Here is a 27299-nt window from a genome sequence, read left to right on the forward strand (position 1 = left end):
AAACTTGTATTTCTGATGTGAATACTCTGAACAATGAAGTGACCTATTTATTGTTGAATGAGGCCAAAGAAATAAGGAAAATATCGTAATTACATATTTATACAATAATATCAAATAATACCATAATTGATGGGAGCATATCTTCGTGATATGCTGATGATATTACGAAAATATTCTACAACAAACATGGCAAGTATCATATTATTCCAACATCGCCCATCAAACTCGAGATGATGAAGTAAACTTGAGTCTGGAAAAAAAATCATGTAGTCGACAAGGAGGATGAGACTTCGTGAAAATATCGGCAAGTTGATCTTTAGAGGAGACAGATCAAAGATGGAGAGTGCCCTGTTGAAGATGGTGCCAAATGAAGTGACAATCAATTTCAATATGCTTGGTGCGCTCATGGAAGACATCATTGTGAATAATCTAGACGACTCCGATTATCACAATAAAGAGGGGAACTAGTCGTCTGAAGAGCACCCATGTCTGTCAAAAGCTATCGTAACCACAAAAGTTCAGCTGTAGCATCGACAAGTGCACGGTACTCAACCTCAGTACTAGATTGGGCAACAACAATCTACTTTTTACTATGCCAAGAAATGAGAGAGGTGCCGAGTAAGAAACAGTAAGCCGTGGTGGAGCGACGGTCGGTAGGATCACTGGCCCAATCAGCGTCAGAGTAAGAGCAAATAAGAAACAATAACCCGTGGTGGAGCGACGGTCAGTAAGATCACCAGCCTAGTCAGCGTCAAAGTAAGAGCAGAGCTCAAGAGATGAGCACGAAGAAAAGTGAAGGCCATGAAACAAAGTCCCCTTGACATAGCGTAAGATACGAAGAACGGCAGCATAGTGAGTAGAGCGAGGTACACTCATAAACTGGCTAACCAAGTGAACTGCATAGGAAATGTCTGGGCGGGTAATAGTGAGATAGATAAGACTACCGACCAGTTGTCTGTATAGAGGAGCATCTAGAAGAGATTCACCATTAATAGCAAGAAGCTGAATATTAGGTTCAAATGGAGAAGTGCATGTTTTGCTGTCCGTCAAGCTTGCTTTGGAAAGCAAGCCAGACGCATACTTAGCCCAAGAGAGATAATATCCATCTGAACTTAAAGTAACCTCAAGACCAAGAAAGTAGTTAAGCTTCCCTAAGTCTTTCATCTCAAAATTTTGACTTAAAAAGTGCTGAAGATCTCAAATACCAGAGGGATCATCCCCTATAATGATCATGCCATCAACATAAAGAATGATAAGAATAATACTAGCACCAATACTCCGAAGAAAAAATGCAGAGTCATAGGCACTAGGGACAAAGCCCTGCTGAGCAACGACATAACTAAATTTAGCAAACCAGTCTCAGGGAGCTTGTTTGAGAACGTAGAGAGCACGGCTAAGACGGTAAACTGTGTGAGGAGGATGGTCATAGCCAGGTGAAGGATGCATATAAACTTCCTCAACAAGATCACCATTAAAGAATGAATTTTTGATATCCATCTGAAACAGTTGCCAATGATGCACAACAGCTATTACAAGTAAAGAACGAATAGAGGTAAAACGAGCAACGAGAGCAAAAGTCTCCTTATAGTCAATACCATACTCCTAAGAGAAGCCCTTTGCAATAAGTCGAGCTTTGTATCGTTCCACTAATCCATTTGACCGAGTCTTGATTTTGTACACCTACTTAAATCCAACTGCAAACTTTCCAGAAGGCAAATCCACCAAGTCCTAAGTATGAGTTTTAGTGAAAGCATCTAATTCATTAGACATAGCTTTTTGCCAAAAATGGTCAGTACTAGCCTCACGATAACTATGAGGTTCGTAAAGAGTAGCAATGGCATAATAATAATGATAATTTTGAAGATGAGGAGGAGGGGCTCTTACTCTAGTGGATTGAATGAGTGCAAGTACCTGGACAGGCTTGGGTACAATTGATGGAATAGGAGTATCAGCAGATGTGTTAGGTGACTCAAGAACAGTCGAAGAAGGAGCGTTTGAGGAGCTTAGCATCTCTGCAGAGGAGTCAAGGACTAAAGCAATTGATGGGTCAGTAAAAACAGGAGTATAACTGGAAGAGGATTGCGGAAAAGGGAAAATACTTGTAAACATCTTATGTTCCCAAAACTCCACATGACGAGAAATACGAAAACGCTTGGCTATGAAATCATAGCAACGATAACCTTTTTGAGTGAGACCATAACCAAGAAGACAATAGAGTCTGGATCGTGGTTCAAGTTTGGTGCATTCGTGTGTAGGAAGAGTGACAAAACAAACACAACTAAAAACTCGAAATAATGAATAGTTAGGGACCTTACCATGGAGAAGCTCAAACGGAGTTTATTGTGTATAGTGGGTAAGGGAACACGATTGATGGAGTAGACAGTAGTAAGAGCAGCTTCACCCCAAAAGCGTTCTAGAAGAGAAGCAGAGATGAGAAGTGCTTTTACCGTATCCAGAATGTGACGATGTTTACGTTCTGCTCGACCATTTTGTTGTGAGGTGTATGGACAAGAGTGATGAGAGACAGTCCCATTTTGCTGTAAGATGGTAAAAAACAACTTGTCGTTATATTCCATTGCATTATCTCAACGAAAAGTTTTAATGGTACAAGAAAATTGAGTCTGCACCATTTTGTGAAAATTCTGATAAATATTTGTGAGTTCAAACCGATGCTGTAAAAGATAAATCCAAGTATAACGACTGTAATTGTCCACAAAGAGAACAAAATAACGAGATCCCCCCTCAATCAGAATCGGGTCAAGACCCCAAATATCAGAACTGACTAAGTCAAAAGGTGCAGAGGAAAAAGATTCACTTTTATTAAAGGAAAAATGTGTATGTTTTCTAAGACGACATGAAACACAATCAAAATACAAAAAATTAACTAAACCTAAATGACCCTGAGAGGCCAAGGGCTGGACACATGGAAGTGAGGCATGACCCAACCAAGAGTGCCACAAACTGGAAGTGATTGTGATAGCAACCATGGAAGTTGTTGTTGAAGAAGGAATCTGCAGAGATGAGAGCTCGAAAAGACGTCCAACTTGACGACTTGTCCCAAGCAACTGACCCATCTGTGAATCATGTACATCAACACCCTTGTTAGAGAATTTCAGTTCAAGACCTAACTCACAAAGTTGTCCAACGGAAAGAAGGTTTGAGGATAATTTAGGCACAAGGTAAGTATCACCAATAGATAAATTAGAGGTAGAAATAGACCCTACATGACTAATAGGCATATGGGAACCATCGACAGTGTATACAGCAGGATTGGGAGAAAGAACAGTTTTATGAGAGAAGATGGTGGAATCAGATGTCATATGATTACAACAAGCAGAGTCTATAAACCAATGAGATTTACCTGGGGTGACGGACAAGGCAGTGGAGGATTAGGACAAAACTTGGTGAATTAAGTCCTTCACGTCAGCTGCAGTGAGAGAAATGGACTGAGATGGAGTCTCAGGGGCAGAGGAAGCAGAGGAAGCGACCGCAGCTGTTTGTTGGGAAGCTTGTTGCTGCTTATAATACTGGAACTTGCGACATTCATTGATGGTATGACCATTGCGTTTACACCACTTGCAAAAGCCAGTCTTGGAGGTGGATTGGGATGACGAACGCCCAGTAGAAAACTGTGAAGTACCACGAGAAGCAGTGGTAAGGACCATATCAGATGATTGCATCTTCATAGTGGAACGACGAATTTCTTCATGATGAGTTCAGAAACTACAGCGTCTAAAGTCGAAAGTGGTTGACGATGAAGAAGAGAGGCTTAAGTATATTCAAAATCATCCTGAAGAGCCATCATAAAGTGCATAAACTTCCGTCGATCAAGCCAAGTAGCAAACGTTTGAATGTCTTTAGAACATTCCAACTTCGGAGTTGCTGCAGATAATTGTTCCCAAAGATGATTAGTCTAAGAATAAAAATCAGAAATAGACTGACCTGGTTCTTGACGCATCTGATAAAGTTTAGCTTCCAGTTGAAACTCCAAGGAAGCATCATAGGTGCAGTTGTATTTTTTGGCTAGAATCCCAAGCAACTGTAGCATTCTCAAGTCTTGGAATAAGACTATTAATTGACAGAATGGAAGTGTTGATGAACCAAGACAGAATTTTATAATGAATACTATCTCATTCTTCCATATGGGATCCAAATTCTTCTTTCTCATTGTCCTTCTACATTAGTTTAGGAATTGCTCCAGTCACATAATGCCATAATCGGCATCCTTTCAAGAAAACCTTCATATTTTGAGCCCACATGCTATAATTGGATCCATCCAATATTACATCAATAAGACGAACAATTGAATCAAGAGTCGATGCAGATTGAGACATACTGAAGCTTCAAATGCAAAAACAGATCTCAAAAATGAAATCAGGACGAAAAATTGAGTAGAAAACACCTGAATCCAAAAAGTCAACGTCGGCCAAAGTCAACGGTCAACGGTTAACGGCTGACGTGGCTAAGCTGGCAGCTAGGGCTGAGGTGTCGATGAGCTGGCGCTAGGGCTGACGTGTCATGTGCAGAATGAGACACATGGCAGAGTGTGAGATTGATGGCGCGTGCAATTGCAGGTCGGCGCGTGAGGCACGTGGGCGGCGCACCAGAAACTTCAAGCGCGCGTGGGGGCACGTGCGGGGTTCGATGGCTTCGATTTCGGCGTCATTAAATTGCTCTTGGAATGGGCTTTCCAACTGTGGTGGAACTTTGGTGTGGTAGTGACCGGAACAGTGCGAAGTCGGAAAAGGCAGAAAGAACGCTAGAAAATCGTCGAAAATTCGTCGGAAGGACATAGGAAAAATCCCATAGGCCACAAGTCTGTAGCTTTGATACCATGAAGAAAAATAGAACAGACTATAATTGTGAAATAAACTTGTATTTATGATGTGAATACTTTGTACAATGAAATGGTCTATTTATAGTTGAATGAAGCCAAAGAAATAAGGAAAATATCGTAATTACATATTTATACAATAATATCAAATAATATCGTAATTGAAAGGAGAATATCTTCGTGATATGCTGATGATATTACAAAAATATTCTATTACAAACATGACAAGTATCGTATTATTCCAACAGAAAATAACATATAATATGCAAGCTCAAGAGGTTTATTTATGAGCTTAAGCAAGCTTCAATATAGCATTAACATTATTGATATATGCATACCTTTGGGGGTCAATGAGGGCAAATACATATTTATTGTTCTTGATGTAGATGTTATATTGCTCGTAGCAAATGACATTAAGCTTTTACTTGATGCAAAGCAGGTGTTGTCTCTCATTTTGTTATGAATGATCTTAGTGAAGCTTATTATGTATCAGGCATACAAATTCTTCATGATAGCACTAGTAGTGTAGAAAATTTACATTGGTAGTGTTTTGAGTATATTTAATATGTGGTCTTGCACTCATAAAAAGGACACCTATTGTGAAAGGTGATATATTCTGAATCTCAATGGCCCCAAAATGATAGAAAGACTTAAAATGCAATCAATCTATTTTGTATTTGTAAATAGTTTATTCTGCGCTCAAGTATACATGACGTGATATTGCTTTTATATAGATGGCGACTTTTGTATAGTGAGTGAACAATACCAATATGATAAAAAATAGGGTTAAATAGGCTAGACACCCCTGTGCTTTATGAACTTTATTTTATGCCCCCTCAGTTTTGTTTTGTATCAAAATTGGTACCTGTGGTATGAGAAAAGACAGAAATGATACCTCCGTCCAATTTTCTGTCCAAAACTAACTTCCAGCCACGTCGTCCTACGGGTGTCGGCGTATATACGCGACACCTGTCCCCGTGGCACACCTCAGCGCTGACGTGGCTACCATTTTTTAATAATTATTTTAATGATTTCTTATATATTATAATAATAATAATAATAATAATAAATCTGTGGTGGTTGCCACCCCTATTTTGGCCAAGGGGGTGGCTCAAAGTACCATTTCTGATACTTATTCAAACCACATGAGGCACATCATGAAATTTATAAAACCACAGGGGTATATATGGAAAAAAAAATAATTTGTGTTTAAGTAACAAACATTTAGTCATTTTTTGGGTTATATCAATTGGTCACGCATATAATTTTGTGTTTCCAATTGTTACACATGACTGATTGCGTTTTGTTTTGTCTTTTTTTTTTTTTTTTTTGAAGGGTTCAATTCTTGTCAACATGTTATTTTGATACACGACAGGCATACATGTTACTTTTTGTTCAAAACAGGCATACCAAATATACCAAATATTATTTGTGTATAGAGTACCATTTATGATATAATTACAAAACTAAAGTATCATTTCTGGTACTTATTAAAACCACATGGGGCACATCATGAAATGTATAAACCACAGGAGTATATATTGAAAAAAAAAAATATAGTTTTTAATTTTAAGGTTTTTTTTAAAAAAATAAATAAATAAATAAAATTATACCACAGGTACTAATTTTGATACAAAACAAAACTAAGATGGCAAAAAATAAAGTTCGTAAAGTACATGGGGCAAATATGTATTTAACCCTAAAAAATAATAAAATTTGTCTCTCCTTTTCTTATTTCTTTTTCACACTAAAAACAAACATTCATTTTCCACTCTGTTTCTTAACATATATATATGCTCAACATTTATATTGAAAGCATATGAACTTTTTAAAAAATTATTACCGTTAAAAAAAATTAAAAAAATATAACTATTAGAATAAAATAAATTTTTAAAAATATGATCGTCAAGGATAAAACAAATCTGTAAAAATGTGACAATTAGATGCCATTTCAACATTATTAAACAGTTAAAAAATAAAAATATATAGTATCTAGATTCTAGCATGAATGAATATTTGATTCATAAAATAAAATAAAATATAATATAATCGTATCCCAGGAAGAAACCAAAGTGTAATAAGTGTAGGATCGACAACATGAGAGCTCAAAATCACACGACATTTTAAGTCATCCATCCAGAACCAGTACTACAAAATATGTTATTGACTTTTTGTCAAATAACAATTAACAACATTATTATATTTGACCTTATTCCAACTAATATTTATAGACTTTTAACTCTATAATTAGTTCACAAACCTAGGTTAGCATTACCCAAAGGGAAGAAAGTAGATAATTGTAGCGGTGATGACGCCTTAATTACGTTCTACTCATCTCCCAAACCTAGCTACCGACTGCTACTCAATTCTCCTCACGCGCGTATTGATTTGAGTACCTCAAGATCCAGCTCATGCAATCAATCTTTTGCTTTCAAAACGCGCCGACGGAGTACCAGATCCGCCACAAGTACATTTATGTCGGTTGTTCCCGGTGGGCCCCAGCTGCCTACACCGCCCTAAAAATTAAGAAAAATGATTGGCTCACAACAGCAATGAACAATTTGTTATACAACAACATAAAATACAGATAAAACTCATATGTGTGCACGAATTATATGCGAGAATATTTCCTCTAAAGTTAAATGCAACTGGGACCGGAGAGTGCAGACGACACGTTCTGCACCGCCGTTTTGATCCTCTACATGTTGGTCCCGCTTCCTAATACGTAAAGTACCATCCTAAAATGTGAGTCACCCTAAATGCACTACCATTCCAATAAAGTAAAGTCGTTGTCTCTTCGAAAAATATAAATAATAAATAATGTATTCGTGTCGGTGCTTTGAACACTTTTAGGAAATTAGGATTTATTTATTTAAAAAAATACTGATTCTCTAGATTTAGATAAAACCTCTCAAAATTGACCGGTGTCAATCCATATTTAGGGAAGCTGAATACGGATAAATTATGAAATTTAAATCCCAAATCAATAATATGAAAAATACATATATCTTATTATAGCATTTCAAGTAGAATAGGTAAATACCTTATAATAATTAAATTTGACTATTATAAATTATTTTCCTTTTCCAGCAAAATAGACATAGAATTTCTCATTCTAGTGTGAATAATAAATAAAATTTACAAAGAAATTTTTATTATTATATCTTTCACTTTCTTTCTTTCACTCTATCTCCTTTTTTTCTTCACTTTTTCCCACAAAAAGTAATATTTAAAAAAAATATAAAGTAGAATAAAAAATTTGTTGAAGAATGTATGAAAAAAAATAGTAGTTAAAATAAAAATTTATACTTTTTCAGTAATTATTTTGGCTACTCTTGTTAAGATCTCTTAGAAAGAAAAAAAAAAAAAAAACACTTTTAATTAAATATTTTTATCCTATTAAAGATCGTGTTAAAACGTGAGGGTGCCTGAGACTCTGAATGGTCCTACTAGCATGATGCAGCAGAAGCGGCAGCAGGAGAACATTACCATGTGCGTGTGGGTCAGTGGGGTGCACGTGCCAACGGCGACTGTTGAGAGAGGGAGAAGCTAGTGTGAGGTCGTGAGCTCTTCTTACTATTAAATAAGATCCATAGATCTTCATCACACTATTCAATACTTTAAATATTCACGGTTGATAAATTGTAGTATTTATCACCCACATAATTAGGATTTTCATCATTCAAGTCAACCCTACCATCAGTTTAAATATTCACGGTTTATAAATTGTAGCATTTATCTCCCACATAATTAGGATTTTAAAAATCACCGATATTAATTCATATTGGTTAAAATTAGAAGTCCATTATATATCACTTTTGTATCCATCTAAAAATGATGTGGCTTTTAAAATCACCATTTGATCAACAATTTGATCAAAATTCAATAGTATTCAATCATAAGTTCAATGTTAATTTTAAAAGTCACCTCATTTTTAGATAAATACAAGAGTGACATATTATAAACTTTTAAAATTACTCAGTTAAAATACATACAGGAGGCAACAAATTAACTTTTACTATACATTTGGATTTTGACTTATTGAACTCCAGTCTTGAAGTATCTTAGCTATGTTGGTTAACTTTTTCTACCCTAACTTTTCTCTTAAAAAATAGTCATTTTTAAAACATTTTAATTTTTTGAACTTTTCCTTACAAACATCCGTAACTTCTTTATACTTTATATCTAGTAATTTTACATATACATTAATTGTTCATTATATGTCCATCAAACAACGAGGTATTTTTAAAATTATAAGTGAGCGTGTGATTGATTAAATGATTATTTTGATCAAATGGTGATTTTAAAAGTCATCTCATTTTTTAATAGACACTTAATGTACTCATAGAATTACTCATTTATATCACATCAATCATTTCTTATACTACTATTAAAAAAAAATATTTACCAAACACACCCCTTATTATTATTTAATAAGATATTTATCAATTTAATCATATTATTATTAAATTTAATTCCATACAACTAGATGTTTATCTTGTATAATTTCATATAATTAGATGATGTGGCAGTAGAAATCAATTTTTAAAATTGTAAAAAAAAAAAACCAATAAAAGAATTCTAAATGCATATCTAATGACTGATTTTTGCTGTCACATTATCCCGTTTATATAATAGTTATACAAGAGTCTTTAAATAAAATTATCCTTATTCTTTTGTTAAGCACTACCAAGTTTCTAGATGCTTGCAAGTTGCAACAACCTTTTTGGCTCGTAAAAGAATAATCTTAAGCATTACTCTAAAGTATTTTATTTGAGTAATATTATTTAGTGTGCGTTTGAGATTGCGATTTTGTAGACAATAAATGCGATTCTAAACCAAATCGCAAAACATAAATTGTTTGAGAACTGCGTTTTTTAAAATTGCAATTTGAAAACGCAAAAAATATACTTTTTCAAATCGCAGGTAAGATGATGTTTTTTTGAAAACGCAGAATTTTAAAGGCTAATTTGCGATTTTAAATGCTAAACTGCGATTTTGTCAAACGTTTAACTGTGTTTTTAAAAATCACTTTTTTCAAATCGCAGATTTAAAAATCGTTATTTTAAAGCGCAAACCTAAAAACATATGTTAGACTGAATTTGGTGAAACATATGTTAGACTGAATTTGGTGAGACAATAGAGTGGGGGGGGGGGGGGGGGTATTATTCAGGAGCATTCACTGAAAGGCAAGAATGACCACACAAAACCTAATTAGTTTATCCTATCAGCAGCCCTAAAAAGTCTCTGATTTGGATGTGTATATGGTTGTGATAATGAGGGTTATGTCCTATCTTTCTGACCACGCAAAAAATATACTTTTTCAAATCGCAGGTAAGATGATGTTTTTTTGAAAACGCAGAATTTTAAAGGCTAATTTGCGATTTTAAATGCTAAACTGCAATTTTGTCAAACGTTTAACTGTGTTTTTAAAAATCACTTTTTTCAAATCGCAGATTTAAAAATCGTTATTTTAAAGCGCAAACCTAAAAACATATGTTAGACTGAATTTGGTGAGACAATAGAGTTGGGGGGGGGGGAGGGGGGGTATTATTCAGGAGCATTCACTGAAAGGCAAGAATGACCACACAAAACCTAATTAGTTTATCCTATTAGCAGCCCTAAAAAGTCTCTGATTTGGATGTGTATATGGTTGTGATAATGAGGGTTATGTCCTATCTTTCTGACCATAAATAAATAAATAAATTTGTATTGTAAACTCAAAGGTAGGCTATCTGGTTAGACTGACTTTTCTATAACAGATAAAGAAAAGGAATTTTCTTCAGCCTTGGCGAACCCTTCAATGAAAGCTAAGTTAAACCATACAAAAGACCATTTAGTTTATGTGGTAATTATAGATGATCAAAATCTAGGCAACATGAGCCAGGCTTCAAATTTATATATGCTCCCTTTTGTTAGAGAATTGAGTTGGCACAGAGCATAAGTTATAAATTAAGCTAATTAATTAATAACTTTGTTTATGTTTAGAGAATTGAATTGAGCAAAGCTAATTATTCACTTGTTTATGTTCCTTTTAGAGGTGTTCACTTGTCCAAAACTCCAAAGCTGTGGTTGGTGTGTTAGGTGAGGGTGTCATGGAAAGTCCCAACTCCTTCAATTGAAATAACATGGCTCTCAGGAACCACTGATTTTGATGGCTTAAATAAACACATGCACGAAAAGCATAGGGAATTGATGTTTATGGCTTTCATCTTACTTTTTTTTTTTTTATTAAAATCCTCTATAATTAATTTTTTAAATTTAAAAGAATTCATATAGGTGATCATGAGAAATCACTTATGAGACACACTCAACCGAATAAGTAGTTGAATAATTTAATTTTTATTTAATCATATAAATTTCATAAGTAATCTTTCACAATCATTTACTCGAATTCTCTTAAATTTGAATAAATAATTATAAAGTATTTTATTTTTTATTTTAAAAATAAAAAAAATTGAAATAGAAGCAACAGCCAACGGGCAACGGCCACATAGACCGCAAAAAGGAGTTAGCGGGGGGAAGAGGGAAAATGTCAGTATCTAGGGGGTTGGTAATATGGAAATGACGAAATTGGGTCTTTACCAGTTACCACCAACCCGCGACAAACTCCCGACGTCCGTCCGAGTTTCCAAACCAGAATCTCCTACCATTTACCAACTCCAAACAATGACATGGTGACGACATCATTCGTTCATTTATTCCCATCAAGTGAATTGTGTCTTTCGTTCTTTTTCTTTTTTCTATTGATTTTTTTTTTTTTGTAAGTTTCTATTGATAATTTCTTTTTTTTTTTAAAAAAATTATTGCTTACGGTTGATACAGACTTACCGTTGCCACTCCTGATAGTTGACGAAGTGAAACCCTACAAAATAGAAAAAGGGCAAGTGGTAGAGCACCGCTCTAAAAGTGAGATGACAGCGGCACCGTCTCTAATGCTGAAGTAAGTGTGAGATTATAATAAGAAAAGAATGTCAAGAATTGAAAGGTTGAGCGTTAATGATTATTCGTACAATTTTTTTTAAAAAAATTTATGTCCCACATATAAGATTTATAGTGGGTTCTTAATTTGTGGCTACAAAAGGAATTTGGTGATTTCCTGTCTACTTTCTTGCTTCCACTCTTCCTATGTTACACCATGTCTACTTTCTTGCTTCCCAAGACCTTGTGTTCTCAAATAGTCAAATTGATGCCATTCTTAAAAGGTTTTGATGGGGGTTTCAAGGATGATAAGAAACACAATTTCATTCCCTTAGCATGGAGTAGCATTTGTACTCCCAATAATATGGGGAGGTTTAGGCTCAGATCCATGATGAGTCAAAATAGGGATCTTTTAGCCAAATTGGGATGGAGAATCTTAAAGATGTTCTTTGGATCAAAAGCCTAAAAATCAAATATCTAAAAAATTATATATATTTTTCTTAAACCCACCTCAAGCCTCTTAGCTTTGGAAGGGCATTATGAAAAATAATCAGCTGGTTAGTAGAGGTGCTTGCCATCTGATTGACAATAATGAAAATATTGATATTTGGAATGATCCTTCGATTCCATCTCTTCCAAGCTTCAAACCATTTATCAGCCTCCATATTTCAAGTCTATCGATACTACGTACTGTCAATTCTATTATCAGAATATAATTAATACTGATATAAGAATAATGCTAAATATCTTTCTTGTGTTCCTCTAAAAATAATGTAACTTTTAAAATCAATATTAAATCAAAATTCAGTGATGATTTTAAAAAACCATATTAATTTTAAGAGACAAAAAATAAAATAAAAAATGTAGCATTACTCATGACCTAAAGGATTGATGCTTACTCCTAGAGCTAGGTTTATAAGGATGTGAATAAAGGGTAAGCAACTACGGTAGTAGGAATACACAACCTAGGACGGATGTTGCTAGCACCCTCTCTCTCCCAAATATTTGAAGAAAATAAAATTATTACAAGTTTTTTTTAATTTTTTTTTTAATTAAGGATTAAATGCCATTCTTAGGGATGTGTAAGTATCGGTTTTGTCGGTGATGGTAGGAATATTTTTGCCTATCAAACCAAAAAATAATTAACCAACTTCATATTGACAAGAATAAATTTTGACTATTGCAGTTAACTCGGTGAAGTCGGTTAAGTCAGCTAGTCGTGGTTTTTTTTTTTTATTTATTTATTTATTTTTATATTAGGTCAAACTTATTTTTATGTGTCAAAATGTCTTATTTTTTGGTGCAAATGGTTATTTTTTGGGTTAAACAACTAGAACAAGTGTTTATTAGACATATTTTTGAGATAAACAAGTAATACAAAAAGCTGAGAGTCAAAGTCGGTTAACCGAACCAATTTCGATCGGAACAATCTTTTTTTTTTTTTTCTTTTTTTTTTACTACCGACTACCGGAAGTCAGGAGGCGACAATAAGGTATTGCCCACCCCTAACCATTCTAATACTCAGAAAAAATAAAATAAAAAAAATGATGTTAATATTTTATAAAAGGCAGTAACACGAGTCAAAGAAACTGGTGGCGAGAAACATGCATCTATGATTCTATGGAATGTAGCTTGGATCCTAACCGAAATAAAAGGTCAGTGAACCGACGACGACACGTAAGCTTTGACAAGAGGTAGCTTGTAGACTAGTTAATCCTCTTGAACCCAGATCTAATTAGGTAAGACATCCACAATATATGTTGATTCAAATCTTATTAGGTCTGGTTTAGATATTAAATGTTTTCTTACCTAAGCTATATAAAATAAAAAATAAAAATAAAAATCATCCACAGAAAAAGCACAATATAAGACAAAATTGTACTTAACTCTCCAAAGTAACACTTATTTTACGAAGATATATTCAACTTATATCATTTGTGATATTTTTGCTCTTTTATTGCAATTTGTACTTTTATTAGATTTTGGTATCAAATGGACAAAAATAGGTTTTTTAATATTTTGACAGAAGAGTGAGTGCTTTTACGCTTTTAAATCAAAATTTTGCATGTGTGCGCCATATTTGTAATTTTCGTGTATTTTGATAAATTACAAAAATGGTAGTTTAAATATTAAAATTTATAAATGCCTTTGCAAAATTAAAATTTAATGTTTTTTTTTTTTTTTTTTTTTTTTGTGGGTGTAAAAGCTCCTAAAATAGAAATTTAATGGACACAGGAAAAATGTACCCGCGTGGCAGGGCCACCACCACACGCGCGCACATCTCCAAGTTCCACCAACAAAATAAAAAAGCAAATTTAGTCAAAAAAAAAAGATAGGGGGGTATCCTCGTACTTTCTTAACCAAAGCAACTATTATAAACTCCCCGCAATTCCCACCACCAAAATCGGTGCATTTCTTCTCTCTCCTCTCTTCCTCTCTCCTTTGAGCCGACCTCTCTTTCTCTCTTCCCGGCCGAAATGGATCCCGTAAGCGACTGGGGAAACACACCCCTCCATGCGGTGGACCCAGAAATCCACGACCTCATCGAGAAGGAGAAGCGGCGCCAATGCCGAGGCATCGAGCTGATCGCGTCGGAGAACTTCACCTCCTTCGCCGTCATCGAGGCCCTGGGCAGCGCCCTCACCAACAAGTACTCAGAGGGCTTGCCTGGCAACAGGTACTACGGAGGCAACGAGTTCATCGACGAGATCGAGAACCTTTGCAGGTCTCGCGCCCTCCAGGCCTTCCACGTCGACCCCACCAAGTGGGGCGTCAATGTGCAGCCCTACTCCGGCTCGCCTGCCAACTTCGCTGCCTACACGGCCGTGCTCCAACCCCACGACCGCATCATGGGCTTGGATCTCCCCTCCGGCGGCCACCTCACACATGGGTACTACACCTCCGGAGGGAAGAAGATCTCGGCGACCTCGATTTACTTCGAGAGCTTGCCCTACAAGGTGTCTTTCGATACTGGGTATATCGACTACGATAAGTTGGAGGAGAAGGCCTTGGATTTCAGGCCCAGGTTGATCATTTGTGGTGGTAGTGCGTACCCCCGGGACTGGGACTACGCCAGGTTCCGCTCTGTTGCGGATAAGTGCGGCGCGCTCTTGCTCTGTGACATGGCTCACATTAGTGGCCTTGTTGCTGCTCAGGTACATTTGTTCATTGATTGCTGATGTTTGATCTATGTTTGAATTTGATTGGGTTGGGTCTTTTTGTGTGCTCTGGGTTTAGATCTGCCTGTTACTTGGAGTCTGGTTGATTTTGGGAGGAACAAAGTTTAGCATGTTTTGGATCTGGGTTTATTCATTTATTTTTTTTAAAAAATCTAATTCGGCTGTAATTGAGTGATTGGTTGTGTAGATCTGCATTTGAGCTCTTACTTTCGTTTATACACATTTAAAAACCAAGTGACAATTTTATAATGCGAAATCGTTGTGCATCTTCTGGATACTCTCAATTGTTTTGAGTTGAGTCGATGTTAAATATATGATGTGGGAGGAAAAGGGGTGAATATCCTTGATTGTGGACTGCATGATTGTGTTGTAGTGCCGGATATTAAATAAATGTGTTGGTAGATCGTAGCTCTTTATTAATAGGTTGTGATTCCTATCAGACTGCTATGCGGTGGTGGACATGCAGATTCAGACCTGCCATAGAAAAATCCCATCTATAGAAAATTTTAAAAAATGCAGGTTCAAGTTATATATTGAATATAAATTGAGTCTCAGAATTTTTGAACGGAAGTATGTTCAAAGTTTCAATGCTTAAATCTTACATGCAAACAATTAATTAGCTTATTGGATCCCTCCTCCCTATACATAGCATCTTCGGATTGCAATCTATTAGAGCTTTGAAACATTTGCTTTGTCATTTGTTTACCGTGTCTATGGATCTTAGTCTCCTACCTGACCTTTCAAGATCTGGGTGTTTCTTGTCTAAAATGGTTACTTTTATTGTTGGGTGTAGGAAGCTGCGAACCCCTTTGAATACTGTGACATAGTCACAACCACAACCCACAAGAGCTTGAGGGGTCCTAGGGCTGGCATGATCTTCTACAGGAAGGGGCCTAAACCAGCCAAGAAGGGTCAGCCAGAGGATGCCGTTTACGACTTTGAAGACAAGATCAATTTTGCTGTTTTCCCCTCCCTTCAGGGTGGTCCTCACAATCACCAGATTGGTGCTCTGGCTGTTGCTCTGAAGCAGGCCATGGCTCCTGGGTTCAAGGTCTATGCCAAACAAGTCAAGGCCAATGCAGTTGCCCTTGGAAACTACCTGATGAGCAAGGGATACAAGCTTGTCACTGGAGGAACTGAGAACCACCTTGTCCTCTGGGATCTTCGGCCTCTTGGGTTGACTGGTAAAAGAAATGAGTTACTTGGTTTAGAAAAAGTAACTGTTGTGGGCATTGATTTCACTAATGCAGTTCTGATTTATCAATGGTGTTCCTGCAGGCAATAAGGTGGAAAAGCTTTGTGACTTGTGTAATATTACTGTGAACAAGAATGCTGTGTTTGGTGACAGCAGTGCCTTGGCTCCCGGAGGAGTACGAATTGGTAAGAAATACCGTATAAAAACAATTTGATTTTTTGGGGTTATTTGATGATTGTATTTGAGAAAAAGCCAAGGATTTCATAAATTATGCTGTTAGGTTCTCATCCTCCCAAGGATCATTGTCTTTCATTACTTCTCTGTTAATGGTTGTATGCATATCTTGTGCGAATGACTTTTAAGACAGAACTTGAGCTATATGACAGTTCGATGTCTTATATTATACTGAAATAAGATAACATTCTTCGACATTTCTGTCAAAACCACCTTATGGCAATTAAACTACTTCTCTCACTTGATAATATCCCTTGCGCAATTATTACTTATCAAAAAAATATCCTTTGCAATTATTGCTCGTGTTTTTTTGATAGGTACCCCGGCCATGACTTCAAGAGGGTTGGTTGAGAAGGACTTCGAGCAGATAGCAGAGTTTCTTCACCGAGCTGTGTGCATCACCTTGAACATCCAGAAGGAGTATGGAAAGCTATTGAAGGACTTCAACAAGGGCCTGGTGAAGAACAAGGACATTGAGGCCCTCAAGGCTGATGTTGAGAAGTTTTCGGCATCCTTTGACATGCCCGGCTTCCTGACGTCTGAGATGAAGTACAAGGATTAGGTTTAGAGCTTATTCATTGCCATTATTACAGCTCGTTGTTATAAGGTGCATGAAAAAGGAGGGAAAAGAAAAGCGTCGTTTGCTTTTTTGGCATCGTAGGTTAGCCTGCCGTTTATTTCGTGTCTTGTGCCTTTTGTTGTTGTGTGCGTTATGAGAGTTTGATATCGATCATATCCTCTCAATAACAACCTGTGTTTTTTTTTTTTGTTTTTTTTTTTTTTATATAAAAAAAAAATATATATTTCTTTTGTCTCATGGGGAAATGAGTAGAAATCTTGTCCTAATTCTCCGTACTAATGGTCAATAAATTGCAAATTTGTTTAGTTTTTCTTTTCCTTATTCTTTGGAAGCAGTGATTGGTAAAATGAGATTTCGATTTCGATTTTTGTTAGAAGCGTCGGTCGTTATTTGTCTCAACGCGTTGTCATTTAACCGTTTGGCCCTTTTTCCATGATGCTCGCAGCTTATTTCATCCATTATATACTTGTTTATGTCCAATGTTGATCTTGTGCAAATGAGTAATGTTTTAAGGATGATTTGTATCATTTCAAACGTCATGGGACTTTTATATTATCATTGAATTAAAATTTAACAATGATCATTTTAAATTCAATAGTAATTGACATTTGGGTGGATAGTTACTACAATGGATGGAATTTGTACCCTACAATAAAAAAAAAATAAAAAATTGGCAAAGTTTTGTGGAGGGTTTTGGGTTTTGAATTTTGAAAAGGGTAAAAATTGAAAAGTGATTAATTTTTTTTTAAAAATTAATTCAAGTTTTTTTTTTCTTCCCTTTTTTTTTTTAAAAGAAAAAATTTAAAATTTTAAGTTTTATATATTTATATTTTTTTTTTATTATTAAAAGTGACACATGTCATAATTTTATTGGTGATGAAGTGATACATTAATGAAATCCGTAAAGTGTTTTGATGAAATTTGACTACAGTGACTAAGGGTCTATTTGGGTTTGCGATTTTAAAAAGTGAGATTTAAAAATAGCGATTTTAAAATGTGCGATTTAAAAAAATGATTTTTAAAAACGCAATTAAACGTTTGGCAAAATCGCAGTTTAGTCATTAAAATCGCAGGTTAGCCTTTTAAAATACTGTATTTTCAAAAAAGTACCACATTGCCTGCGATTTGAATAAGTACTTTTCTACGTTTTCAAATCGCAATTTTTTAAAAACACAGTTTTCAAATAGTTCATTTTCTGCGATTTGATTTAAAATCGCAATTTTTCTCTACGAAATCGCAATCTCAAACGCATCTTAAATTGTTATTTTAGTCTACTTCGAGGATCTTTGAATTGTTTTTTATATGGCAGTGAGCGATTCTGTATAGGGGTATACATGCAGACAGTTATTAACAATCCACATTCGTAATTATTAACTATTCGTACATGCATACGTGGTTAGCAAAAATTACTATTTACATATACGGATGCGGATAACGGTTTTAGCATATGAAGATGCGGTTACGCATATGGTTAATAATCGCATTTGCATAACATTTATAATAATAATAATAATAAATTTACCAAAATAATGTCGTTTTGAATTAGGTATAGGTTATATTTACATTTGTTTGATTGATTGTGTTATTTTCTAGTGTAACACTTAGGCCAAAAGACAAAAATATTGTGAAATCATTTTTAAAACAAGGCTTTAAAAAAATTAAAATAAGCCCAAAACACTAAAAACTGTCATACATTATTTTCAAAATTATTTAAAATATGGCCTAATAGAGGCCCAAAAAAGGCAAAAAATACCCATTACATAATATGCAGATAGCAAATAATATCCACACGGACGCGGTTAGTAAAAACATGACGCGGATGCGAATATCTAAAAGTGATATCTGTATTTTGCAAAAGCGGTTACAGATATTGCAAATAATCGCATCCTCATTCGCATGTACACCTTTAATTATGTATATATTTAGGAAGCACAAAGTAATTGTTGTAAAAGAATCCCCAAATATTTTGTTGTTGTCCATAAAACATTTGGCATGCACCTATATTCATTTTTCTTCATGTCACTCCCGATTATCAATCGTTTGTTTAGTGTTTTTTACACAAAGGGTTTTTTTTTTTTTTTTTTTTTTTTTTTTTTTTTTTCCTATCTTTGTACGTCGTTTGTATCTAATTTCGTAGCCAGAAAAACTTCTACAGTTAGTTTCATGTCTTGGAAAAAATACCCCGAGTTTTTGGGAGGTTGATTGGTAAAATTCCTAAGCTTTGTTACATCTTGAAGCCTTCTAATTATTTAAAAAGCCTCAAACTGTATAACATAGGCCCTGAATATAAGTTAAAGGAAAGCCCAAAATAGGCCCCAAAGACCAATTTCTATAAAAAGGTTATGCACGGCTGTTATGAGTTTAAAAAACATCTAACCGACGTTTATTGTAAAACCGTTAATTGTCTAAAGCGAAGCGGTTGTTGTTTACGGCTAAAGAGAATAACTGCTAACCGCAACTACCAGTACATTCCTAATATATGCTTCTTCTCAATTTATTTATTCTTTTTCTGTTATTGGTGTAGGAGATAGTGTTAAGATTGCATAACTTGCGTTCTTTTTCTTTGTAGATACCATGTTTATTTTCCTTTTTCTTTAGCTTATTTTTTTGATCTTTGCAGTGTGGTTTTGGTTCTGGACGATCAGTTGCTCCGATTAAAGCTGGTTTCGTCGCTCGTGTTGGCAGTAGGAATGTCGAGACGTGATCTGGCTAGGGTTCTTTATCTAATAGGAGATTCAAAGTTGAGTGGTTCATAAACCTCTACTCAAAATTTTTGAATTTTCTGTCTGCTTGCAAATCTAACCCTTTTGTTTGAGTAGAAGTCTGTTTATATATATATATAGTTTTTTTTTTATTTTTTTTTTATTTTTTATTTGTAATTCAAGTATTTTTAATTTTCTTGTAATTGGCCGAAATTTCTTAATATATTATTTGGTATTTTTTTGAATTAAGTTTATGAGTTTTTCAATTGTATTTTTATAGAATTTTAAAAAAAATACAAAAAGAGCCTAAACGAGCCCTAATAGAGCCGAGCTGCCCAAATAAGGCTCGAACGGGCTTTTAAACTGAGATTGGGCTTGAATTGGACTCGGATAAGATTGTCCAAAAATAAATGTTCTAGCTTGAGCTTGAGCTTGAGCCGAGCGGAGCGTAGACCAGGCTCGACTCGAATTTTTTTTTTTCAACAAGCTCGATATCAAGTTCGAATAGAGCTCAATTGAGCAGAGCTCAGAGAAGCATTTTTTAACCCGGCTCATTTAGGAGTCCTAAACTAGCCAGTACCTGAAATAGCAAAGCTCTGGCATATTAAAAAAGAAAAAAAGATGTTAATCTCAAAAAAAAAAAAAAAAAAAAAAAAGGAAGAAAAACTTGTCTGTGAATTTCTTCTTACCCACTATTTATTGAATAGTCTTTTCTTTCATTTTGGTGGTAACTTTTTGGAATATTCATAATATAGAAAGAGCCCCAAGGAACACCATCATGGATGAGGCAGGTCATTTGGAGGGTACTATAAATCTGTTTGAATATAAGATATGCATGCAAGGGTAGCGTAACATATATGAACAAAACTCAATTTGGAATAAGCATTTTAACAAATCCTTCGTTTCTATTCAATGCATTCTTTTCATCTATGTTGTATGAGAAATGCTAGAGGTATCAATTTTATTTTATCAAGAAATGAGTATCAAGATGATGTGGAGCTTATTCATTGGTACCCGTAGCATTTCTTTTTATTAATTGTTTTAATCATCTCTAATGGATAAGCTCCACATCATCTTGGTACTCATCTCTTAGTAAAAAAATTGATACTTCTAGCATTTTTCAAGTTGTATAGCATTATAGCATTTTGTTTGGCAAGACTTATTGTAAGAAATTTAACCAACAATCCCAAAGAGTAGTAGAATATAATCTATTGGGACAATCGATTGGATTAGGTTTTATAAAGTAGAGATTAGTAGTTCCAATCTCCTCATGAGTCATGATCGATCACCTCCCTTTGGACCATTTACTCACAAAAGGGGGAGCGGGGGAATCCATATATATAGTGACAGTGACACTAAAAAAAAATCCGAAAAAGAGAAGCCAAGGATATGAGCTTTAGTTGATCGAAGTCGTAAAGATTATTTCTGAATTGAGAGGGCTCGCAAAGCCGCATTTGTTCATTCTTGTGCACCGGACTCCATCCTTGATCTTTTAGGGCAATTTTCTTCATTAGACGAATCATTGCTTGGTCCTGCCTCATTATCATCACGACCTCTCTTGTCACCCACCATACCCATTTTGCCATCTCTAGCAGTATCAGAATTGATGTATTGGACCACACTTGCATGTTTATTTATTATATTTGGCTCATCAACTACTAGGTGAATTCCACACTTCTTCACTCGAACGGGTTCCAAACTACTGATGCACACCTCGATTTCCTTTCCACTTGCTATCTCAGCTTGATCTTTTCTCAATGGTAGATGGCTGAGACACAAATGATCACTTTCAAGGAAAAAAGGAACGGAATAGAATGTTGACTCAAAAATATTTTGGCGGCTTGCGATACTAATGCCACCCACAAAGTTTCGCCTGTCTCGGAGAACGACAACGCAAACAAGCAACCCCTGGATTTCACCATTTGAAAGTGAAGGTACGTGAAGCGATACTGACCACTTTTTTTTTCGCCATCCAATTGTTTGATGGCTGAACCAATTTGGGACGTCGCTACCAGGGAGCAAAATGGTAAGCTTCACACCACGCTTGGACAGACTCTGTTTTGTTTTTTGTTTTTTTTGTTTTTAAAAAAAATAGATATATATTAAACGTTATATATATATATATATATATATAGAGAGAGAGAGAGAGAGAGAGAGAGAGAGAGAGAGAGAGAGAACCTGGAGAAGCCTCTTCCTAAAATCATATCCTAGATTGTGGCACTCTTCCATGTCAATGACAGCTTCAGATTCCAAACTTTCCACGCCCTCGATCTCAACCAGTTTGTCGCAGCGATAAAATATAAATCTTTGTGGACTTTTCAGCTTCGACAGATTTGAAACTCGTTCCATTGATGTGCATCCCCCTGCAAACAACCTTTTTATACTTGGGGGGAGTTCTGAAATTGATTGAAGACTCGTGCACTGTAATAAGCACAATATTGTTAATTTAGGAAGGTGGCTGATGCAATGAGGTAGATTACGAAAATTGTTTCCTGCTAAATCCAATTCCTCTAGTGAAGATAAGCACCCAAGATCAATTGGAATCCCATCTTCAGACAGATTGCACTCTCTCAAAACTAGTTTTCTCAAAGACCATAGTCCAGAAAGGGAAGCTGGGAGCAAATGCGTGGGATTGGAGCTTTTTGGCAATAGCCACGATGAGAAACGCGATGACCAAGATTTTGAGGCTTGTCCTTTACATCCCGATAATGATAGAGTTTTGAGATTCTTCAGAAGGCTAAATGAGGCAGGGAGTTGGATAATAGCAGTTTCGTCTACATTCAGTTCCGTTAGAGCCATCATATTCTCGAATTGCTCTGGCAGCTTATCAAGTTTTGAGCAGCCACACAAGTTAAGAGTTTGAAGAGATTTTAAGTTACAAGTACTCCGTGGAAGATCCCTTAAGTTTTGGCATCCTTTTAAATTTAGCAAAATGAGTCCTTTTAGATTTCCAATGCTCTCATGAAGCTTAACCAAATTTGTGCAACCTTCAAGTATCAGTATCTCCAAATTTGGGACTTGTAAGAAGTTTGGTGACTCGACGAGATGTTTGGACTTGCTGAGATTAAGGACTTTCAACTTGTTGAGTATCTGTCAAAACAAAATCGTTAAAATAAAAGAAAAGAAAATTCTGACTTATATATTTAACAATACCGCCGAAATAAAAGGAAATGTAAGATTTACTGTACTTTGATTCCCTTCCAGACTTGTTTGACATTACTAGCCTGCATGTCAAGGATAACAAGATTCTCTAAATGAAAATTTGATGGTAGAAATTTAAGAGGGCACTTATGCCAACAAAGCCATCTTAGCCCTTCAGAAAGATGTTTATAGCATCCTGAGAGATTTACACCATCGATTTGGAGCAATCTCAATTTTTTCATTTTTGCAAATGCTTCAGCTTTAAAATGTACATCTTCTTCAAGTATAGATATATTTAGTATGAGACCCTCCACTGCTTCTGATCCCTGGAGAAATAGACAACATATAGGATTAGTAACTCACATTCTCATGTTACGTAGGCCTAGATATTTTCACTATAATTAAAAGGATTAGTTACACACCATTGATTTGGAGCAATCTCAATATTTTCATTTGTTTGTATATAAATGATTATGATTCTTACCATTTGTTTCTTTAGCACGTGTAAGACATCCTCACGAAACCACAATCTGCTACGGTTTTCTAGATCGTTGGATGACCTTTCACGAACAACCTCTCTTCCCATATCTCGAATTAGATCATGCATACTCAACTCATTTTCGTCATTGATTGTCACGAGAGACCTCTCAATGAGAATATTAATACCAATATCCGGAAAAAAACCACAACCATCAAATATTTTGATGGCATAATCTTTGTTCATACCAACAAAGAAACACGCAATATCAAGGAATGTGTCCTTCACAGTATCATCATGTAGTGAATCAAAGCTCATTCTAAGTATTTTCTGAATCTCGTGATTAGGAAATTTTTGTAATTTTTTCAATGCATCTTTCCATTCAATTGTGCTTCTTTTTGATAAAGAGCAACCCAAAATTTCAAGAGCTAATGGAAGCCCTCCCGCATAATTAACTACACTAATTGAAAGCTCGCAATAATCTTCTATTGGATGAGCCATCCTAAAGGCATGCCAACTAAAAAGTTGAAGAGATTCCTCATGATCCAATTCCTCGACCTTATATTTTTCGTGTACTCCAAGTTTAGTCAGCAAATGTTCATCTCGAGTTGTTAAAATGACTCTACTTCCAGGACCAAACCAATCAGAGCTTCCAACTAATGAATTGAGTTGTTTGATGTGATCCACATCATCAAGGATAACAAGAACTCTTTTAAAACGAAATCTTGCCTTAATCAAATTGATTCCTCTATCAACATTGGCAATCTTCAAATTCTTGGTTTTTAAGACATCAGAAAGAAGTTGTTCTTGCAAATGAACTAAACCATTGAGCTGTTCTGAAATTTCTTTAATATTTAAAAGACAACTGCTTCCTTCAAACCCATTAAAAATTTGGTTATAAACCGCTTTGGCTAAGGTTGTTTTACCGATTCCACCCATGCCATAGATGCCTACAATGCGAACATCACTTGTTCCAAGATTTAATAAAGCTTTCATCTTTTCAACACGATAATCCATACTTATCGGATGTTTGGCAATATCCATGCAGGCATTGTTCACTCTACACAAAACTTCTTCAACAATTTTTTCTATCAACCTAGATTCGTACCTGATAATTATAATTTTTTTTTAAAAAAAAAAAACAGAAGAACAACATAAGCACAAGAAAAGAAAATGAAGAAAATTATATGAGTCATAGGAGTCAAAAGGATATTATCATTTCAGTCATTTGAGACTAGTTTTCGTGGTAAACACAAGCCCATTCCGGTGTCTTGTTCGAACAAAAAACACAAATCTTGCCCAAAGAATGGAAACAACATGATAAATTAAGTGGGAATAGAATGGATAGAGTTAGGAGCAGCTTTAAGTAGTTCTCATGAAACAGTTTTCTAGTTTTAAAAATTAGAAAAACAGAGACATAAATGGAAAATGCCACAACTCAAAAAAATAGCTTTTTTTTTTTTTTAAAAAAAAAAAAAAAACATTTATATTAACAATGTCTTTACCTGTGTTTACTTTTTTGGTAAGTCATAATCAATTGAATTAAACCACAATGGGAAACTATACGAACAAAGATTTCCTCCAAATTAGGTTAGAGAAATCTCCTCCAACCGAGTCTATAAAAATGTCATTTGTCTATTTTGCATGTGAGAAATAAATTTTTTTATAGGACGTTTGTAGTAAACTCATACAAATCTGCTTCTAAAAGTGACATGTGTCATTTAAGCTACTAAAAAAGTATGTGAGAAAGACATGCTATTAAAATAAGATGTACTTTTCATATGCAAATGACACATGTCACTTTTAAAAGCTAGTTTGTAGAAAATTTATGTCCATTTTTAAATAGTAAGTATAAAGTAGGAAGAGACACATGTTTTTTTAATAAAATTTCTTTCAACTCTGCCCTTACAATTTAAAAATCATGTGTTTCTCATATGCAAACAGTATACATAACATTTTTATAAACTGAATTAGAGAAAGTTCCTCCAACCTAGTTCGGAAGAAAACCTGTCCACATATCTTTTTGATGATTAACCCCAATCCCGACCAACACCATGTAAATGTTGATTTGTTAAAATTGAGTTTAATTTCAGAACAACGTAAGGACTTGATAGAATCTAATACCCCATAACTCTATGCATCTTGATCTGAGATCCAAAATTGCCTATCACTATAAAATTTGTATTACTTTTCCAATAAACAAAGATAAATGTGGATCAGGAGTCATAAAGTTAAACAGAAATGATGATACAGGAGTCATCGCAGTCTCAGTTACTCATCATTTATTAGGTTTTGTCTAAATAAAAGATGTATTTCGAGAATGATTGAAGCATCCCACAGTAGTTTGAACTTATTTAATTTAGATTGATGGAAGTTTAGATTACCATTGGATTCTAGCTAAAATAACCTTGAGATTTTGTTCTTTAAATTGTGTCAATCTAGTTTTAGCTCAACCTCAATTTTATTTTGTTATCAATAACATTAACAGAAAAACAAAAGACAAAAGACAAAATAAAATAAAAATTAATAATGCATCAAAAAGCATAAGAGACCGTAACATATAATACCCGTTTGCAACGTTTTGGAGATCCCAACCGGAATAGTCTGCAGCTTCAGTAAGAGCTGCTCTCCACTTCTTTACCCTTTCCATCTCCGCCCAAAATTGCTTTTCATGCCTAGAAAATGCTTCTGCAAAAGTTCCGGCCTGTTTTCGCATATCTGAAGGGTTCACGTCATAAAATATGGGAAGAAGAGTTTGGCCTATGAAATTCTTACAGTTTAGGATCTCCACAAGCTCATCAAGGCACCAACGGGAAGAAGCATAGCCTTGGGATAAAACAACAATGGAAATCCTTGATCCTTGAATAGCTTTGAGCAGTTCTGTAGAGATGTGGTTCCCTCTAGGAAGCTCGTCGTCATCTCGAAAGGTGCGGATTCCAGCTTTCACCAAGGCGGTGTAGAGGTGATCGGTGAAGGTTTTGCGGGTGTTTTCACCTCTGAAACTCAAGAAGACGTCGTAATTCCATCGAGGTTTGGAAGGTGAAGGAAGGGTTTGAGCAGCCATGGATAAGCAGGTGCTTTGCTGTAAACTTAAAGTTGAGGTTGACTGGACTGCGCAAGGGGGCTCTTCTGAGTTTATAGGATGGGTGGACTGGTAGAGCCAGCACATAGCACGTGAAATCAACAATTTTTCTTCTTTTTGACGTACATTGAAGAAGTAATACCTTTTACTGGTGCAATTCTTTTCAATTTACTTTTCTTTTCTTTTTTTTTACTTGCAAATCTTGCATCTCTTCGAGGAGACAAGGGTAATGATTTATTAAGTATTTAAATTGCCTGTATTAGAGAAATACAAAAAGCTATAATAGAGAAATTATTCATAATATTCTCTAATTTCTGTATTGTTGACAATACAAACATCAATAAAAAGTCCTAGCAAATAAATTTAACAACGATTGATATAGTACTGTTTCTACACAAGAATTTTCAATGTATATTAACATTTACAACATTAGTTATCTTTGGGCTGATATAATATAGGGAGTTAATTATTCTCATATCTTTTTATGGTGCCCTCGGTCAGCCCTTGTTTGGTGTCCATAAAGAGAAACAAAAATATTGCCTTCTTTTAATATATTCAATTAACCAACCCTTTTTTTTTTTGAAGAGCAATTAATCAACCTTGATTATTCTTTAAATTTTTCTTTTAAAATGGGTAACAAAATAATTGTCCCAAGTAATTCTATTCATCACTCCATTATTCCCACACATTTTCTATAGGTGATGTGGTGTGATTTTTAAAATAAAAAAAAAAAGAAAATAATTGGGTGAATTAATAATAAGGGTGATGAATAAAAGAGACATGATATTCTTTTTTACTCTTGTCTACGTTGTCAGCAATTTTTTTTATTTTCTTTTTGCTTATTTTCTTGTTTTGTCTATGTCTATAGAAGTTCAAATAAATAAATAAATATATAAACAAGAAAAAGTTTATGTGGCTGAAAACGAGTTGGATGTAGGGCCGTAAGCGAGTAA

The 27299-nt window shown here is 35.0% G+C and overlaps 2 protein-coding genes across 3 annotated transcripts; one reads left to right on the forward strand and one right to left on the reverse strand.

Moving 5' to 3' along the window:
• Positions 1 to 14152: 14152 nt before the first annotated feature.
• LOC133871771 (serine hydroxymethyltransferase 4) lies at positions 14153 to 17248 on the forward strand. Its single transcript, XM_062309193.1, has 4 exons — positions 14153 to 14910; positions 15728 to 16118; positions 16213 to 16314; positions 16681 to 17248. Exons 1-4 carry the CDS (start codon positions 14233 to 14235, stop codon positions 16923 to 16925), a joined length of 1416 nt encoding a protein of 471 aa, XP_062165177.1. The 5' UTR covers positions 14153 to 14232; the 3' UTR covers positions 16926 to 17248.
• A 3556-nt stretch (positions 17249 to 20804) lies between these two features.
• On the reverse strand, positions 20805 to 26407 carry LOC133871781 (disease resistance protein RPV1-like). Of its 2 annotated transcripts, XM_062309206.1 has the most exons (6): positions 26040 to 26145; positions 25832 to 25952; positions 23271 to 24372; positions 22834 to 23112; positions 21824 to 22735; positions 20805 to 21700 (listed from the first exon to the last, which is right to left on the reverse strand). In XM_062309206.1, exons 2-6 carry the CDS (start codon positions 25912 to 25914, stop codon positions 21104 to 21106), a joined length of 2973 nt encoding a protein of 990 aa, XP_062165190.1. In that variant the 5' UTR covers positions 25915 to 25952; positions 26040 to 26145; the 3' UTR covers positions 20805 to 21103. The 2 variants fall into 2 exon arrangements, with proteins under 2 accessions (XP_062165190.1, XP_062165182.1); XM_062309198.1 differs by having other exon boundaries at positions 25832 to 26407.
• Positions 26408 to 27299: the final 892 nt, after the last annotated feature.

The sequence above is a fragment of the Alnus glutinosa genome, chromosome 1, assembly GCF_958979055.1.
Source record: "Alnus glutinosa chromosome 1, dhAlnGlut1.1, whole genome shotgun sequence".
In the NCBI taxonomy this organism is placed as follows: Eukaryota; Viridiplantae; Streptophyta; class Magnoliopsida; order Fagales; family Betulaceae; genus Alnus; species Alnus glutinosa.

Bases quoted from the DNA above. Each gene is read 5' to 3' on its own strand.
- LOC133871771 (XM_062309193.1), top strand. From the start codon at position 14,233: ATGGATCCCGTAAGCGACTGGGGAAACACACCCCTCCATGCGGTGGAC. The intron at 14,911-15,727 runs GTACATTTGTTC...TGTTGGGTGTAG, and splicing joins GTGGCCTTGTTGCTGCTCAG to GAAGCTGCGAACCCCTTTGA. The intron at 16,119-16,212 runs GTAAAAGAAATG...GTGTTCCTGCAG, and splicing joins TCGGCCTCTTGGGTTGACTG to GCAATAAGGTGGAAAAGCTT.
- LOC133871781 (XM_062309198.1), bottom strand. From the start codon at position 26,328: ATGGCTGCTCAAACCCTTCCTTCACCTTCCAAACCTCGATGGAATTAC. The intron at 23,113-23,270 runs GTAAGAATCATA...CTATTTCTCCAG, and splicing joins ACGTGCTAAAGAAACAAATG to GGATCAGAAGCAGTGGAGGG. The intron at 21,701-21,823 runs GTTCTCTCTCTC...AAAACAAAACAG, and splicing joins TTAGGAAGAGGCTTCTCCAG to AGTCTGTCCAAGCGTGGTGT.